The sequence below is a fragment of the Leptonychotes weddellii genome, chromosome 1 (assembly GCF_054177405.1).
Source record: "Leptonychotes weddellii isolate Sample4059 chromosome 1, ASM5417740v2, whole genome shotgun sequence".
Taxonomy (NCBI): Eukaryota; Metazoa; Chordata; class Mammalia; order Carnivora; family Phocidae; genus Leptonychotes; species Leptonychotes weddellii.
This window is the reverse complement of record NC_138369.1, coordinates 22,034,947-22,052,763: the sequence shown is the minus strand read 5'-3', so window position 1 is coordinate 22,052,763 and position 17,817 is coordinate 22,034,947. Positions and strand designations below refer to the sequence as shown.

The window sequence follows — 17,817 nt, the reverse complement described above, 5'->3', positions numbered from 1 at the left end:
CCAAAGGTTTAACAACCTGAAGAATCAACAGGGAGCACCAGCCCACCAGGACCAGAAGTTCTCTAGCCCTCTCCCCTGGGACTGGGACTTTGTCCGGAAGCCACCAGTATGGCCGTGACTCAAGAAGGCAGAAGACAAAGATACGGCCCACGTGGCATAGTCCGAAGAGGCCAAACCCAATTCAGACCATTTTAAAGAGGAAACAGGAAGAGATTCCACGTTTCCACGAAAGCACGGCTCAGCTGACATGATCCTGGCCGGCTGGCCCAACCTCCTTTGCTTGGGATGAGCCCAGGAGGTCCTGGAAAGCGGCAGATGGTAGTGATAGTACCCATCATGACAGAGAGATCTGTGACTTGTTTTTGGCTCTGGATTCAAATGCCAGGAGCAGACGGGCTATTTACTCCTGTTAGTCTCCGTTTCTCCAGCTCGAAATGCAGATAATACCTACTTCACTGGGGGTTGTGGGGCCTAAATACTGATGCAGGTGCAAGGACCTACAGCTTGAAGGATGCTCAGAGAGAAAGGGGAAGTGGTAGGATGAAAAGAGAGCAGCCTGAGCCAAAAGAAGACCATTCCCTCGAGCCCTTCCCCAGGAGTATCTCCACATACCTGCATCCCTTGTGTCCACAATGAATTCAGACATCTCAAAAGTACGGCCCTCTGACAGGCCACGGCCATAGACTTTGGCTCTGCGAGCGTCACCGATCTCGGACTGGACCACCATGATGGACACGGGGCTGTTGGCCACGTGGTTGCCGTTCTTCTTGATGCTGACCAGGTGTTCGCCCACCTCCCGGGGGATGAAGGAGATGCCTGCACCGGAGCACCGATTGGGGTTGGTAAGGTTGGGCGACAGGATGAAAGAGAGGAAGCGGGAGGGAGACACACTTGCAGGAACAGAAATAGGACTTCCTTCCTGACTGCCCAGCAGCCCAGAGCATCCAAGAAGATGGTCAACATTGCGAGGCAGAAACACACTCGGACTCTTATCACATGTGAGCCAGAAGGTTGATCACATCGTACTCGCGTGCGCTACCGGGTCCCCAAGGACAGGACTGGAGGAACGCCCATCTCCCCCCCCGAGCCCCGGCCAGGAAGGCAGCTCGGGCTCACCGATGTGGTTGTTGGGAAGCCTCTTGAGGAGACAGGGTTCGTCGCGGCCGGATGGCGCCTTAATGCTGGCGGTCAGGGTGCTCAGGTCCGTCTCGCTGATGTCGAGCAGGAAGTCGGCAGCAGAGCCTAGCTTCACCTGAGAGCACCGTCTGCTGTCGTCTGGGAAACATCCCCCCCACCATGCAGCTTCTGTTACGTGTGGTCTGCCCGGCTCTCTGGAGCCCCCAGTCCACATGCCGTTTACAGAAGTGCACGCGAGAATGAATTACTCCGAGGTAAGTGAAAAAGCCCGCCTGGGACAGTGAACAGACCTAACCAACGCTGAGTGCTGGCTCATGTCTGGGAACTGGCAGGAGACTTGAGTCTTCTCGGACCACTTTTTAAAGGAGCCTTTGCCAGCGGGGGGGCACGTGTCACCTGCCTGCCTTGGGCACGCCTCACGCTCCACACGGGACTGCTGACTGCTCCACACACAGGTCTGAACACCTCGGGGACAAGGACCTCGCCTTTCGTATCTCCTTTATAACCCACTGACAGCGCGGTATGAACACAGCGAGCACAACAGACACTGGGAGTGTGGGCTTTGAATCAGGTAACCTGGATCTGAGTCCCCGAATACCCACGTATGAATCTGGCTAAGGCACTATCTCACCCAGCGTCAGGTTTTCCATCCATGAAATGGAGATGAAATCTATCTAGTAGTGATGCTGAAGGGCATCTTTACGTCATTCAGGTAATATCTAAATGCTTCTGAGGGCCTGCTATTGGCATGCTGCAGTCAGACTGGCACAAAACAAGGGCCCTCTGAATGGTACTGCTTGCTTTCCCTTGGATTACCAGCTATTGGAGGAACTGGGCCAGCCCAAAGTTGACTTTGCACCCCAATTTCTCCCCAAGGAGTCTGCGTGAAACCTACACTTAGATGCCTAGCCTACTGCCACTGGTTTAATGGGGAGAGAGGCTGTGGGGGCAGCCATACCTCCCCCCGCAAACAAGCCAGGTAACCCTACCTGTGATCTTGGCTGTGAAGGGGCTGCCGGGGATGTGCTTGTCGTTGTACTTGACCAGAATGCTGTAGTCGCCTGGCAGGGTGGGCAAATAGGTCACTGTGCACGTCCCATCTTTGTTGTCGATGCAGCTGATTTCAGCCTTGGAGGGTCCCTCGATAGCCAAGTCTAGGCCACCTGTGGATGGGAGGAAGGTGGGAGAGCCTTTAGAGAGAGAGTGTTTCCTTGGGGCGCCAGGGTGGCTCAGTCGTTAAGCATTTGCCTTCGGCTCAGGTCATGATCCCCAAGGTCCTGGGACTGAGCCCCACATCGGGCTCCCTGCTCAGCGGGAAGCCTGCTTCTCCCTCTCCCATTTCCCCTGCTTGTGTTCCCTCTCTCACTGTGCCTCTCTCTGTCAAATAAATAAATAAAGTCTTTAAAAATAAATAAATAAATAAATAAATAAAATCTTTTAAAAAAGGACCACAAACTTAGAAGTCTCCGTGGTGACAAGGGGCATAGGCATAGAGCTTTATCTGGAATTGGCAGTAACTCATGTAGTCTTCTAGATACATGTACACGTGCAAAAAAGAACAAAAGCAAAAACACCATCTACCAAAAAACATGCTTAAGTTTCAGGCAAGTCACAAAAAACGTCTCATAGCATCGACCTGATTTTTAATCAGAACACAAAGGAGTTCAAAAGTTCTGCTTTGGGTGGAGACAGAGCAGCTCTACAAAGAGATTTATGAGAAAAGAGAAGACAAATGCTACCATTTAGCAGTCTTATTTTTAAAAGCTGCCCTGGAACTGTGTCCACTCAACTCTCCAAACGGACGGCCCGAAGTGCAAAACCCACATAAACCACACGGTACCTTCTCCTGCATCCTCGGTGACGATGGTGAAGGTGGCCGTTTTGTTGGCCACTCCGTACACCAGGCCTGGACCATATGCAGAAACGCTCCCACTGTTCGGGTAGTTCACATAGAACTGGAGCGGGCTTTCTGGGTTGGCAAAGAACACAAAATCAAGGGGGGATTCATTGAGGGGGGAATGCATCCCTTGGACACCTGGTGTCTTTAACATTCCCCTAACAGCGGGCAAGGGCGGTGTCTCCTATGCAGGGGCAGAAATTGAAAGGAGATTCCAGGAGAGCTGACCATGCTGGGATACCCAAGGGGTCTATTTGCGGTGCACAAGAAAAACAATCCCAAGGGTTGCTCCAGATTAGAAGGGGGCTCAAGCAGGATTGTGCAGCTCAACTTGACCAATAAGGGAGGAAACAGCTGACCATGGGGAGAAATGACTCACTACTGGACAGAACACAACTGGAGAGGTCTTTTAGGAAAGCCATTTGCTGCGCCTTTCAAAATGTAAAGCCTTCTGAAGGCCCCTAGTAATCTAAACCACAGTGGTCCTTTCTCCCCAGCCCTGTGCAAGGACTTCCATTTCCAGAGTGCTCAGATCCAAATTAGGAAAAGATTCCAGTGTCCGACAATAGGGGGCCAGTTAAATAAACATTGGTCTCCAGGCAGGTCATTAAAAATAATGAGGGAGGGGGCGCCCAGGTGGCTCAAAGTGTTTGACTCTTGATTTCAGCTCAGGTCATGATCTCAGGGTTGGGAGATCGAGCCCTGTGTTCGGCTCCATGTCGAGTGTGGAGCCTGCTTGAGATTCTCTCTCTCCCTCTCCCCCCGCCCCTCCCCCCCTTGCTTGCATGCACGCAGGCACATGCGCTCTCTCAAAAAAAAAAAATGAGGGAGATCTTTGTGTATTAACTTGAGAAATTATTCATAATGTTTCACATTAAAAAGAGAAAAAAACAAGTTGCTATATAATATTAATACCATTATCTCATTTCTTTGAAGAAAAAAAAAACACAGAACAAAATTATATGCATGTCTTGTAGGCACAGAGAGAAACATCTGAGATGACACACACCCCAGGAGTGGAAGTAAAAGAGAAAGAGGAGAAAGACGTTTTTTTACTTTCTCTGTATCTGCATCTTTAGAATATTTAGATAAAAGCAAATAATATATTTTTGCTTTAAACAAATATTATGCAAACATATATGCATAAACTACAGCAAACGTCAAACTGGGAGAGATATTTGCAACTTCTATCACAAAGGGCTAATCTCTCCAATATTTAATTTGCTCTCAGAAACTAATATGACAAAGGCCAATAACCCAACAGAAAAACCCGGCCAAGTGCTCAGTTCACAGAAAAAGAAATACAAATAGTCCTTAAACATATAGAAAGTTGCTCAATCTCATTCACAAGAGAAATACAAACAAACACTGAGATACTGTTTTTCGGTTTGTTTTCTTTTTTTAACTGTCTTGCGAAGATCCAAAAACTGGTAGAAAAGCAGGTGCTCATCTACCTTGCTGGTGGGCATGTGAACTAGGGGAGCCCCACCGAAAGGCAATTTGGCAAGATCTATCAGTCGGCCACACTACCCTCCTTGACAATGAAATCTCACAGCTATACCTTCAGGAGTGTGACATGATGGATATAAAGGCTATTATTCACTGCAGCCTGACTAATGACAGCAAAAGGTAGGGGAGACCCTCCATGTCCTCCAATGGGGGAAATGGTCAAATGTACCACGTTCACCCAAACAGTGCAACACCACAAACACGCTCTATCATTCGGACATGCACACCGTTAGACTGAAAAGGACGAGCTCAGAACGATGTGCAGCGTGTGCTAATATTAATGTACGAATGGGAAAGGGCTTAAGAATCTATATTTCCCATTTGTTTGTAGAGTCTCAAAAATATTCTGAAATCCAACATAAAAAGTTAACAGCAGTCAAGTTCACGGAGAGGTCAGGTGGGTGAAACGGGCAGAAGGAAGCCTTTCCCCGTATCGTTTTTTAAACCATGTGGATATGTTGCCTACTCAATATATTAAATTAAAAAACAGAACTATTTGAACATTAAAAAACAAAACAAAACACGAATAACACTGTGCTGGTTGACGGACATGAAATCTGAGCTGAATTTCCTTGCCAAGGGCAGTGTGAACGTAAGGCAGCTTGTCCTCTCCTCCCACCCCAAAACCCCACACCACACAGGGCTCTGCAGGCCGGGCTGGAAAGTCCCTCAATGCGCCTCACATTTTTCTCCCAGTGCACCCTTTGGCCATGCTCGGCATAGTGACAAAGACAAACAATCACGGACCGAAGGGCCTGAACTATGACCCAGGACGCTTAGCTGCATCATCCCTTCTGAAAAGTAGCTGGATCTGCTGGGGTCACAGGCTGTTTGGTTTCCCAGGGACACCCACACTGCATTTCTGATCCTGCCACTGAGAACAGTTTCCCACACAGCAGCTGACTGAACATCTGTGCAAACCTCCCAGATGTTCAGGCCCGAATCCTGCCGTCCTGTGGGGCGTGCTGCCCCGGGTGCGGAGCCTGACTCACCAGGGATGTGGCTGCCCATGTACTTGATGTGCATCTCATGCAGCCCGACCTCAGTGGGGGCATATCTGACTGTGACCGTGCCGTCCTTGTTGTCCACAATCTCAGGTGTGGCTGTCTTCCCAGAAGGCATGTGGACCTCTCCTGTTGGAGCACAGGGAGACAGGGCGATGAGGCCCCCCCCCAGGGACTTCCCCGGGAGAAGCTGAGTGCAAAGGCGCAGGTGGCCTTCAGATCCAAGGGCACTCACTGCTGCCTGAAGCATCCAAGACCCACAACAGGAAAACAGAGGTATGTTTGCCTTTATTTTGTTCCCTTCTTCTTCCACAAAATGCAGCAGGCAACTCAAGTAAAAAGTTTTCTACTTTTGTACTGCCAAGTGAGAAGCTCAAACTAGACTAGAAAAGACCATGAGCCAGCAGCATTAGCAGAGTGTCAGCTCAAAGAGATATGGGCATTAAAAGGAGGCTGGAGGAAAAAGGAACTCTTGTACAAGAGACTTCAGTGTGAATGTCACCTCTGGAAAGGTGCGAGAATAAGACAAGGCAGGAAAAAAGGAGGGACAGGAACCTGACAGTCAAGAGCTTTCTAAATAGAGCAGTCCTTAACCTGGAGAGAATCCCCGGCCTTAACCTGGACAGAATGTAACACAAGTAAGTCATAAATGAGCCACCCCCTTCAGAGACAGACATATATACAGTGAACAGTCTGCAATCTCAGGGGCTCATGGATGCCAGGTGTCGGGCACAGGTGGAACCACCTCCCAGGCACCGTTCTAGAAAGCTAGGGCAATCCAGGGAGAACAAGGCAGCTTTCAAGAATGTGCTTACCAGTGATTTCCCCTTTCCTGACCGCAAATGGAATGACCAAGTCGAAAGGCTTGAACCCCAGGCCGTTCATGTCACTCACGGGGACATAGGCCTCTTCGGTCACCTAAAAACAGGAAAGAGTCATAACTGGGTAAAGCAGACAACGGTGTGGGCCGAAGAACAACAGAGGGCAGAGCAGCTGGGAATTCTGCAAGCTAGTGCCACTGGGATCTGGGGATGTGGCTGCCATCCATGCAGAGCGGCCTCTGTCTAACCGGCCCCAGGGCCGGCGCAGAACCTGAAGGATTGAAGAAGTCACGCTGACCAATTGCTAACAATCACTAGGCACTTTGCTTGCAGCATTCCCAGCGGTGCTCATGGGAAAGTGGAAAAGTGAGAGAGAGCAATGTCTGTGAGTCCCAAGAGGCTCCACCTGGAAAGGTTTAGTTGCTTGTGGCCTGGAAAAGAAGGTGCATTTTAAGTGGCAGAAAGTAGCAGCAGGTGGCTTTCCCCCCGAACAGAAACCAAGTGTGCAAGGGGCAGCTGAGAGTGTCAGCAGGAGGGCTGAGGACAGTCCGTGTTTCTCTGAACCGCGGGGACAAACGACACTGAGCGTGATCACAACATGACGGCTGGAGATTCGTGGAGTGCATACGATGACATGGGTGGCTCTCATTACAGAGGAAGCGGGGATCATTGTGACGGACTGATCAGTGGGGGGCAAACCAATGACCAGGACACCCAGGGGGCTTAAGCAATCCCCAGAAAGCAGGCTGTAGCTTTTCTGAAATGAAGGCTGAGTAAACACAGAAATGCCAAAAAGGAAAAAAAAAAAAAAAAAGTGTACCCAGGGCCTGAATCCGGGGGAACATGCATTTACCGGTGCCTCCTCCACAGCCTCGACTTCCCCATCCGTGGCCTGGTCGGTGGCAAATGGAGATTAGTTGGGAATCACATGGAAGGGACGCTGCCACTTTAGTAGGTCCTACAACCTGAGGGCTGCTTCCTCCCCATCTGCTCCATCTCGTACAGCAGAGAGCCACTCACTCTAGCGGCAGTCTACACTCTTCCCCCTCTTGTGGAGAGCGAGCTGGCATCCTTCCTTCAAATGTCAAATCCACATGCCCTTTGAACCTGCAACCCCACTTCCAGGAAGCGGGCCTACAGAAATGCTAGCCAGAGTGTCTACAGCTAAGTGATACGTGCAGGGGATTTTACTCTGGCCATTTGTGGTCATGAGAACTTGGAGGTGCCTAAAATGTCCATCTGCCTGGGAGTCCATTAATTATGCAAACCTGTACTCTTGGAAAAGCTACCAAGTCTGATGAATGAATGGGGAAGGGTACCTACGACACACGGAGGGACCGAGACGAGTCGCAAAGCACTGGGTAGGACTCAATCCCATGCACAAAGCTGATGGGTTTGTTGTGCCAACAGGGAAAAAGGAACGCCAGTCCCTTCTGCGGCACGGAACTGGGAAAGTGGTCTCCTGTTATTTGATGAGTGTCTCTGGTATTAATGTTTTAAAAGTCTTTATAAATTCATTTTCTTAAAAACCACAGACTTCATGTTCCTGATCTGATCAACCTGATAAGGGAGGGATCCCCCTCTTCTACCATAATCAACAAGAACTGGAAGGCCCTCCCCGCTTGGAGGAAGGTCAACATGCCTGCTTTACTCCTTTTTGTGTATTTTAGCATCTGCAGAAAGGGGGCTTCACATAGAAAGGCAGCTTTGTGAGCTTCACCCTTTGGAACAGCCCTATCCCCGCCTCCTAGGGCTCTCTCACAGTGGTGCTATGCAGGGACAAACTGGTTGGGAGGAAGATCTTTCAACGGCCACGCTATGGCCTATGATCCAGGACTTCTCAATGGGGATGAGCAGATACACTGCTAGACCCGTGACTGAATGATCTATTAAGCTGAATCAGCCTGCTGGGGCTCCTTGAGACATGAGCTCTGGAGACTTGTGGCCCCAAGTCTGTAGAGGGAGGCAAGGAATCCACATGCAGACAAAGTCCACCTAGGTAAGACTGGGGAGAGCTTGGAACGGGGGAATAAAGACCCAAGCCAGGTACTATGGGTGACCACCCCCCCTTTTTGCCTTCAGTAGTGGTTAGGATATCTGCACAATGTATCCTAGTAATCCAGGGCTGAGGGGACATTTATTCCCAGTGAGTCTGGTGGCACCCACTTCAGGTCCCTGACTCAGCAGCTAAAATGACCCTTGAATTTCCACACTGACTTTTCTCACTTGGCCGCGCCTAACCCATCCTCAACTCGCTGCACCAGCAAGGCCATGACCTCTGCCCAGGAGCTGCTCTTCCATGCTGCCCTATTTCAATCAACCTGATAAAACCGCTACAGACTAAAACAGATTCTTAAAAACAACAACTGGGACCCGTCTCGGTAAATAAGAATGACAGAAACTCTCTAGCTGCATTTCTTTCTGCCCTGAAGGAGAAAAACACTCCCAAATGAACAATGTCAAAGTCACAGGCGCTTACATCCTTGAGATAAAAAAGAGCCTCCAGATCTCTGGCAGAATGTTTATAGATAAACAAACATCTATGGAAAGGGAAAAAAAGCTACAACCGATGACAGACTGTTTAGAAGGAAGGCACCGCCTTCTGTTTGGGAGGGAGTCCCTTCTCTGTTGCTGCATAAAGTGCAAACATTAGAAGGGCTTCGCAGGCTGTGCATGGGGCTAGGTCACTGAGGCCTAAGGACTTTGTGGTCAAGCACAGCTGCTGCCCATGGCATCAAAGGACGCCGGGTAAGAGGCACTCGGTGGCTGTCCAGAGCAGGCACGCTGGGCTCCGTGACCTTGAGTCTGAGCCTTGTTCCTACACACCACCGGCAAAAGGGCCAACAATGCTTGGTTTTAAGGGTCAAATGAGGTTTCTAATCTTGTCCTGATTGAAGAACCTTCATATAATTAGAGGAGGGTCCAAGAGTCACTTGTTGAAAACTAAGGAGCGTCACCATTCTGGCCCATAGTGGTGTCCCTTTCTTCTAGGTGTTCCTATTCAAAAGACATGCCATTCCCTAGGCCTATGCAAAATCTGAATCTTTCCAAAACAAAACTGGAGGCACTTTGTGTCCTGGGATATGGGTCAAGTCTCCAGACATAACAGCATCAGGAACCTCTCTCCTACAGGCTGTGGAGATGAGGAAGGAGGAAGAGCTAGAAGAATAAAAAACGTGTGTCTTACTTACACACATTTTTTGGTCCGAGTGTATCTTTCTGAACTGGGCTTTGGCCAGGACATTGCTTAAGACCCTTAGCCTGACGGATACTTCGATGGCCAGTAAGATTCCTTAAAAACACTAACAGCCAAGAGTCTCTGGATTTCTAGAGATTACTCTAGCACTCTACAAGGTCATGACTGCTTAAGAAAAAATTTTTAAAGGAAAAAAAAAAAGTGGGAGGGGATGTTCTAGCCAGGATTTAACAGATGGCAGCTGTACGGTTTCTGTCATACCAGAGCGCTCTAGGGAAGGAATTTTCCTTACCATGACCGTGAAGGGGCTGTTGGGAATATCGACGCCGCCAAAGCGCACGTAGATGACATAGGTGCCCGGCTTGGCGGCCGTGTAGAAGATGTCATAGGTGCCATCCTCATTCTCGATGACGTCGGCCTCAGCCTCAGTGCCGTCGGGGGTCAGAACCGTGCAGGTCACCTTCCCTTTCCCAGCAGTCTTGGCATCCACCACAAAGCCCACTTCCTCGCCGGTTTTCACGGTGGAGGCAATTCCAGGACCTGGAGAACAAATTCAGGAGAAGAGAATGGAAGCTCCAGCCTCGGACAACCGCCCCGGGGGCCCCAGCACGAAGCACACGCTGGTGCGGTCTGCATCTGTCAACGCCAGACCTCTGACAACCGCCACACACATGGCGGTCCCGGAGATCCCCGGGGGGAAAGTGCTGCTCCCGGGGCTGCTCCATCCCTTACTTAGGAAACAAGCTCTGAGTGTCAACCACGTGTCGGACCCGGCTTGCCGGCATTCAAGGGTCTGAGGATGATGGTCAACTTCCCTAAGCAAACACACAGTGGGCATTTCCTTGAGGGCCAGGTACACACAAGAGTGAACCAAACACAGTCTCTGCTGTGGACATGTTCATAATCTAACAGGCAGGCCAGGCACCAAGAACCACAGCTCGATGTGCTGTGGGAACACTCAGGTACAGAGAAAAGCATCAGCCGTGCTTCAGAGAAATGTCTCGTGGAACAGCTCCATGAAGGAAATTCTAGGAATTTGTATCCCAGCATTGCCACCTTGATGGAGGGCTTTTTGAGAAAAGGGGAATGGCTGAATTCTGAAGCACAGGTACAGTTGGCTAGGGGAGACTTACCACCTCTGTCCCTGAATGCTGAACAGTCTGTCTGACTGGGGGCACCCTTTACACAGGATCCACACATCAGGGAGTGCAGACAAGTGAACCAAAAGCATATTGGCAAAAAAAAAAGAGCAAAGTGTGTAGAAGCAATAGGGAGTGCTAAGAACATGCTGTTCAGAGTGGGAGTAGTAGAAGGGAGCCTGGGGCCAGCCTGTGGAAGGCCCTTCTGAAGGACAGACAGAGAACTGTGGCCTCCAGGAGCCCCCAGGCTGAGAGAGTATCCTGCTCAGCATTCTGCCCCAGCAAGAGAGGGAATAGGGCCTGGAGAGCAAGGAGTAAGTCCCTGCCCGGTATTATCATGCCCGCAGGTTAGTAAAGGCAATTTAATTGTTCCTGGCAGATAGTACAGACCTAGGAGGTGGTGGATAGTATTGGCCGGTGGTTCAAAATTTCTCAATGTTTGAGCCCCAAACTGGCCAAGCTGAGCAATTTACAACTTGCTCTGAAAGCCAAAAGTTTTTCCTCCATTCAGAACAAGATATGAGAAATAGAACACATCCAGGGTGGACCTATGTTTAATTTAAAGAGAAACAAATCTGTTTCATTTCAGAGATGGGGATTCATGTTTTGGCATCTGCTGGAATAGCATCAGAATAACAAGAGCTGTTCTTAGAAACGGATGGGCCCGTGACGGGCTTAGTCATGTCTCAGAAACTGAAGGAAGTGTGATGTTCAAATATTTCTGGAGATATTCTGAGAGTTGTAGGCATAGTCTCGAGTACTAAGGAAAAACCTAGATCCTTGAATGCGTTTCTCTAATGTTGACCTGAAATGCTCTTGAATAAAATCTTGAGTAATTAAACCATCTACTCAGGAAAGGCATACATTTGCAGCTTTTCATGGGATCTACCACCACAGCAGAGATCTTAACAAAGGCAGCCACTTCAAAAGTAACATAATAATAGCTTCCCTGTGCCTGGCACTGTGCTAAGCATTTCTCATGCCTGACCTCATCTAATCTTTGCAATAACCCTGTGAAACAGTCTCTGATCCTGAGAAGAGTTTCTTGAATTCAAATGTTCTCAGAAAGATCTTCCATCTAAGTATGACTGAAGCTCAGAGTGGTTGAGCATCTTGCCCTAATCATCACACAGCCACTGAGTGGCAGAGAAGGGTTAGCCCCTGGCTTTCTGACCCCAAAGCCCACACTCACCGGTGGCCAGGCACTTGCTGGCATCTCCCGTCTGTGTGGCCCGGATGCGGTAGGGGGACAATGGGATGTCATCCCCCCCATAGGTGACCCCAATCATATAGCGTCCAGTCTTGTCAGGGATGTAGGTGACGGCGTACGTGCCATCCTCATTGTCGTGGACAATGGCTCTTTTGGGTTTTCCCTCTTGGTCCTGTGAATCACAGAGAAATGCTATTTAGGATGTTGTCATCAAGATGTAGAAACCAGTCATGGGAAACCGAGACACATTTTGCTTATTAACTGGTGCCTCTATTCAGGAGACAGAATTAATGGCTTAATATAATCTTAATTATCATCTTTTTTGGGGGGGAGGCAGGGAGGGGAGAAGGTCACACCATATGGACATGGTCAATTTTTAGGAATTTTACGGTCAAGTGAACAAGAGCTGATTCAGCTCCGGACCCAATGAAATGTAGGGAGATGAGGGGACTGAGGTTCCTGGTCCTGCATCACCACATCCACTCTCTCTCTTCTCTTTAGTTAAAGGCTCCTAATTGTTGGCTGGGTGCACTGCTCCCACTTGCTAGCAAACTCTGCTGCTAGGTATGGCCATGGGACTTGTGACAAAGTTCCAGTAAAGGAGAGGGAAGTGGGAGTCACACAGAGCGGCTCGAGATTACTGATTGAGCTGAAGGTCCCCCTTTTCCCTTCTGCCTTTCCTCCTCCTTGTGGCCTGCCAGGTGCATCTGCTCATGGTCCACGAGGAGACCTCAGGACAGAAGCCACACGCTAGGACCGAGGAGCATACAGATGGAGCTGGCTTCCCTGCAGAGCCACACAGCACCCAGGCGGCTCGCCTCTGGGCTTCCTTAACCAGAGAGAATAATCCCATGTGTTGGAGCCAGTCTTATTTGAGGGGCTGTTGTGATATGCAGCGCAACCTAGTCTTAACTAATCTGATGAGGAATTTAAAACATTTTAAAACAAAAGCAGAGGAATGGATAGAATAGAGATCAAAGTACATGAGATTCATCCAAACGCGGTACTTGGAGCTACACCTTCAGACCTCTCACTCAGGCAAGCATGTCTGTTCTCTTGCACAATTACCGACTCTCTGGTGGGAAAAAAATCCATCAAACATTTGCATCAGGCCAGAAATTGGTTATTAAAACCTTGTCCTTATCCCTTGCCAGGAAGTTAGGTCTTCATTAATCATATTTGACTCAAGAAAAAAACTCAAAGTTACCGTGATCTGAACAGCAAGCAGGCCTTCCCCAGCATCTCTGGCATCAATTGCAAACTCCACGGGCAGACTGGCAGGCACACCATAGGAACTGAGGCCGGGGCCACTGGCAGTCACTTTGCTGGCATCGTATGTGGGAAGGACCTTGACCTTGAAGGGACTTGAAAGACACATACAAAGTGTCGATACCGTCAACCCAGCTACATCTGATCTCCCTTACACAAAGAGACTGGGCTCAGAGAGGGCGGATTTCTATAGCAGACAAACAGCGAGTGCCTTACATACCTTAAATCTAGCAGAAATTTACACGCACGTAACCATCGTATGCTTTCCCTGAGTGTATTTCATGGGATACACACTAATCCCCAACTTGGTTTGGGAGACACAGTTAACTTACTTTTGTTAGGCTAAGAAAATGGTCACCAAGATGGGAACGGAATATTGGAATTAGGAAACAATGTTGGAATAATAAAATTAATATCTTATCCTCTTCTTTTCTATTTTTAGTACGCTTTAGATGGTGAACTACCTATTAGCAAAGTAATACATAAATGTAATTTATATATTTCTACATACCTAGAGCTATATGTATATCTCTATATAAAATACATATTAGAGGGGCACCTGGGTGGCTCAGTTGTTAAGTGTCTGCCTTCAGCTCAGGTCATGATCCCAGAGTCCTGGGATCGAGCCCTGCATCGAGCTCTCTGCTCCACAGGAAGCCTGCTTCTCCCTCACCCACTCCCCCTGCTTGTGTTCCCTCTCTCACTGTGTCTCTCTCTGTCAAATAAATAAATAAAATCTTTAAAAAAAATTTAAAAAATAAAAAAAAAATACATATTAGGTGTATGGGTCAATTTTTTTCATCTTAAGGTGTATGAAAAGAACCCTTTGGAGGCTGTTCTGACAGAGGGAAGAGCATATGCAACATTTCATATTAATATGAATGAGTAACGAGGCTTCTATCCAATACCCTCTGGGAACACTATTGTCAACCAAATCTTCAAGTAAAGAGTAAAAAAGTAAAAATCTTCACCCTAATCAAAGAACTACTTGTAAGGTCACCAGAAAGAAGACTTTGATGAACTAACACATTCCTTGTTTCTCCAAAGATTCCCAACTCCTTCATTTCAGCTCATCTTTAAATTAAAGATGGCCAAAAGGAACAAAGTAGGGGGATACAGGATACCAAGAGAGGAGCAGCCACAGATATCAAGGCTAGTGTGTTGTAACACCTGGGCACAGATAGCATGCAGGTTCTCATTGATACCTGCTGATGAGGAAAATGGATGGGTAGATGGATGGGTGGATGGATGGGTAGACAGATGGGTGGGTGGGTGGGTGGATGGGTGGGTGGGTGGTGGTTGGATGGATGGATGGTTGGATAGACGGATAGGTGGATGCATGGGTAGGTGGATGGGTAGATGGATGGATGGATGGATGGGTGGGTGGATTGCTGGGTGGGTGGACAGATGGATAAATGAATGGATAAACAGATCACCAGGACAGTGCTGGTCAATCCCACAGAGGGGTGGGCTTCAGGCTGGTTTGTCAGGAGCTTACCTACGAGGGATCTCTTCATCAGCATATTTAACTGAGACCATGTAAGGCCCCTCCTGGGATGGGGTGTAGGTCACTGTATGTGTGCCATCCCCATTGTCCACTATGTTCACCGGCTCCACCAGGCCTGAGAACAGAAATGAGAGGTCTGAGAACTGCTTAGACTCTCCTTCACTCCACCCTGGGCTGAGTTTGAAACAGGAGCACATTCAATCCCAAGAGCTATTGTCTTCCACTGATGAGAAACATAAAGGTAGGCAGCCCATAATCAGAGGCCCGAGAAATCACAGGAGACAGGATCCCTAATTCATGGTTGCAGAAATGACCCCAAGAAACACCTTTAGCTTTCTGTTGGCTAAAGTACACTCTGTCAGCCCTTGAGTATAATTAAGGAGACTGCCCTTGCTTGTGTGAAGACACGTGTTGCAGGCATGCTATCCCCTTTCAAGCTGGTGAGGCATGCTTGGGATGTGGCAATTTTACTTTATAGCTGAGGAAGGGCCAAAGAGTCCACCACTCTGAACAGCAAAAGTTAACCGATGGGGGGCTGGCCAATCAAACTTATGGCCACCGTTGAGCACAGACCACTATGGCACCAGCAGGCTGGGTGTAGGTGCAGGGCAGGGGAGGGTGCCAATCTCATGGGGTGGAGGGGACTCTTCAAAGTGATGCCTGCAGGGGACGGTTAAAGAATGTGTTAAAGCATAATCAAGGCATGCATTGGGTTGGTAGATTCCAGATCCTGCTTCTGAACTTGAGCATCAAGGATGGGTCAACTGCAGGATAGGTTAAGCAAAGCACGGCATACTGATTAAGCAAAGCAGGTGAGGCAGGAACAAGGGAATTTCAGGGGTGAGGCCAGCAAGAGGCATTCAGGTCACATAAATTAGAGCAGCAGCCAATAGGAAATTGCAAACCTGTCTCCGTAAAGTCACCCTTCGGGTCACCTTTAAAGAACTCTGAAATGGCTTTCAAGGGGCTGCGCCATGACTGGGAATCCGTCTCATCAGCTAAAATTAAAAGGCGGTTACTTCCGAGTCCTCCATAATAATAAAATAGAGGTAGATAGCTAAGTAAAGCCGCCCTCCCTCCCTCCCTCTCTCTTTCTCTCACACACACACACACACAGGTCCTAAAACTCAGTAACTATGCAGAATCAGATTCCAGCCCCATGACCTCATTTCCCTCAAACCACATCTGCCCTGAGCTTCAAAGGGCATAACCTCCTGCTGAACCCCATTAAGTAGAAAGTTCCTCTTCAAAGAAGGAAGCCCCCATTTGCCACTTCTGTAAAGCCACGAAGACATCACTAGGGAAACATCCAGATAATTTAAGAAATTAGGGAGAGAATGGCACATTTTCAATGCCGGAAGAGGAAATGTGATTGCCTACCAAATAAGGTAAATTTCAATGCACTTCAGGGCTTTGTCCCAAAATGGCCTGCTAGTCAAACCAAACCCCAGTTCCAGGCTGCCAACAGGGCAGGCCAAATTGTCGACAAAGGCCATCCCCAAGAGACCCTCTCCCTCCAGGAAGTTGGGACAATGACAAAGCCATGTGTCATATGGGCTGCATATCTGTCATTTCCAGATATTTGGGGTGTGTTCCACATGGGCACCAAGGCACCTCAAAGAGAGTTATCACCTCCAAACCCATCGTCCACCCAAATTCCAGACCAACCCCAGTCACCTCACCAATGTTGAGACATACATGTGAGAGCCCAAATACTACTTGCTTCATCTCACTACTTAAGAAAAATAAAAATTTGGGCGCCTGGGTGGCTCAGTCGTTAAGCGTCTGCCTTCAGCTCAGGTCATGGTCCCAGGGTCCTGGGATCGAGCCCCACATCAGGCTCGCTGCTCAGCGGGAAGCCTGCTTCTCCCTCTCCCACTCCCCCTGCCTGTGTTCCCTCTCTCGCTGTCTCTCTCTCCGTTGAAAAATAAATAAAATCTTAAAAAAAAAAAAAAAAGATTCTGTTAAAAAAAAAGAAAGAAAGAAAAATAAAGATTTAAAAAGTCAGGGCGCCTGGATGGCTCAGTTGTTAAGCGTCTGCCTTCGGCTCAGGTCATGATCCCGGGGTCCTGGGATCGAGTCCCGCATCAGGCTCCCTGCTCTGCAGGAAGCCTGCTTCTCCCACTCCCCCTGCTTGTGTTCCCTCTCTTGCTGTGTCTCTCTCTGTCAAATAAATAAATAAAATCTTTAAAAAAAAAAAAATTTAAAAACTCACTTAGAGCCATATTATTAAATGGGGGAAAGAACACTAGAGAAATAAGAGATCTGCCTGCTTTTTAAAGCAAGAGTTTCGGGGTGCCTTGGTGGCTCAGTCGGTTAAGCATCTGACTCTTGATTTCGGCTCAGGTCTTAATCTCAGGGTCATGAGAATGAGCCCCTCAGCGGGTTCCGTGCTCAGCAGGGAGTCTGCTTGAGGTTCTCTCTCTCCCTCTGCCCTTCCCCCCACTCACAAATGTGCACACGTGAGCCTGGGTGCACTTTCTCTCTCAAAATATATAAATAAAATCTTTTAAAAATAAATAAAAGCAGGAGCTTCTCCTGTTTAGCTAGAATATGGAGCAATAAAGTAATTTAGGAAATTCAATTTTAAGTTCACAACCAAACTCCAAAGTCAAGTGCCCGCCGGGTCACGGCTGCCCTCACCTGGGGCAGGAGAATGCTGGCAGGAAGGCAGGATGCACACTCACCTCGTGGGCCCAGGACCCTCACTTCCAGAGGGGCCAGGCCAGCCTTGCTGCTGTCCACTGTGAAGGACTGTAAGATGCGGGCTCGGACACCAGAGCCCAGCCCGGGGCCAGCAACCTTGACCTTGCTCGGGTCCACGACATCCTTCACGGGAACTCTGAAGGGACTACCTGGAAAAGAAGTCACAGGATTCTAAGCACGGCTCACTTAGTGACAGGTGACCTGCCTCGTGTGCACCCAGAACTGCACCCCAGGGGCCCTCCACTGTTTGGACCTCAGTCAGGGCCTCCTACCTTGCTGTGTGTGCTCCCACGTGCACCCACAACGTGCAGGCATCGTGCCTGCCGCGTGCTGGGCCCAGAGTGCTTAATGGCCCTGTAGGAACCCACAGTGCTGGGAGAAGGGTAAGGCAAACAAGGAGCTATGGCATCACATGTAATAAC

General features: G+C 48.8%; 1 protein-coding gene across 7 annotated transcripts in view; it reads right to left on the bottom strand.

Annotated features, from left to right (window-relative positions):
- FLNB (filamin B) overlaps window positions 1-17,817 on the bottom strand; it is a 142,516-nt gene that overhangs the window by 19,902 nt on the left and 104,797 nt on the right. For 2 of the 7 annotated variants that reach the window (XM_081819475.1, XM_081819430.1), the window contains exons 25-37: window positions 17,377-17,544; window positions 15,595-15,687; window positions 14,681-14,804; window positions 13,121-13,277; window positions 11,896-12,085; window positions 9,857-10,104; window positions 7,189-7,260; window positions 6,363-6,465; window positions 5,536-5,676; window positions 2,978-3,106; window positions 2,127-2,300; window positions 1,117-1,275; window positions 613-816 (exon numbers count right to left, since the gene is read on the bottom strand). In XM_081819475.1, the coding sequence (XP_081675601.1) occupies window positions 613-816; window positions 1,117-1,275; window positions 2,127-2,300; window positions 2,978-3,106; window positions 5,536-5,676; window positions 6,363-6,465; window positions 7,189-7,260; window positions 9,857-10,104; window positions 11,896-12,085; window positions 13,121-13,277; window positions 14,681-14,804; window positions 15,595-15,687; window positions 17,377-17,544 (1,962 nt within the window). The remainder of the gene's footprint in view (window positions 1-612; window positions 817-1,116; window positions 1,276-2,126; window positions 2,301-2,977; window positions 3,107-5,535; window positions 5,677-6,362; window positions 6,466-7,188; window positions 7,261-9,856; window positions 10,105-11,895; window positions 12,086-13,120; window positions 13,278-14,680; window positions 14,805-15,594; window positions 15,688-17,376; window positions 17,545-17,817) is intronic. The other 5 variants (XM_081819435.1, XM_081819446.1, XM_081819461.1 and 2 more) reach the window with 5 other exon arrangements.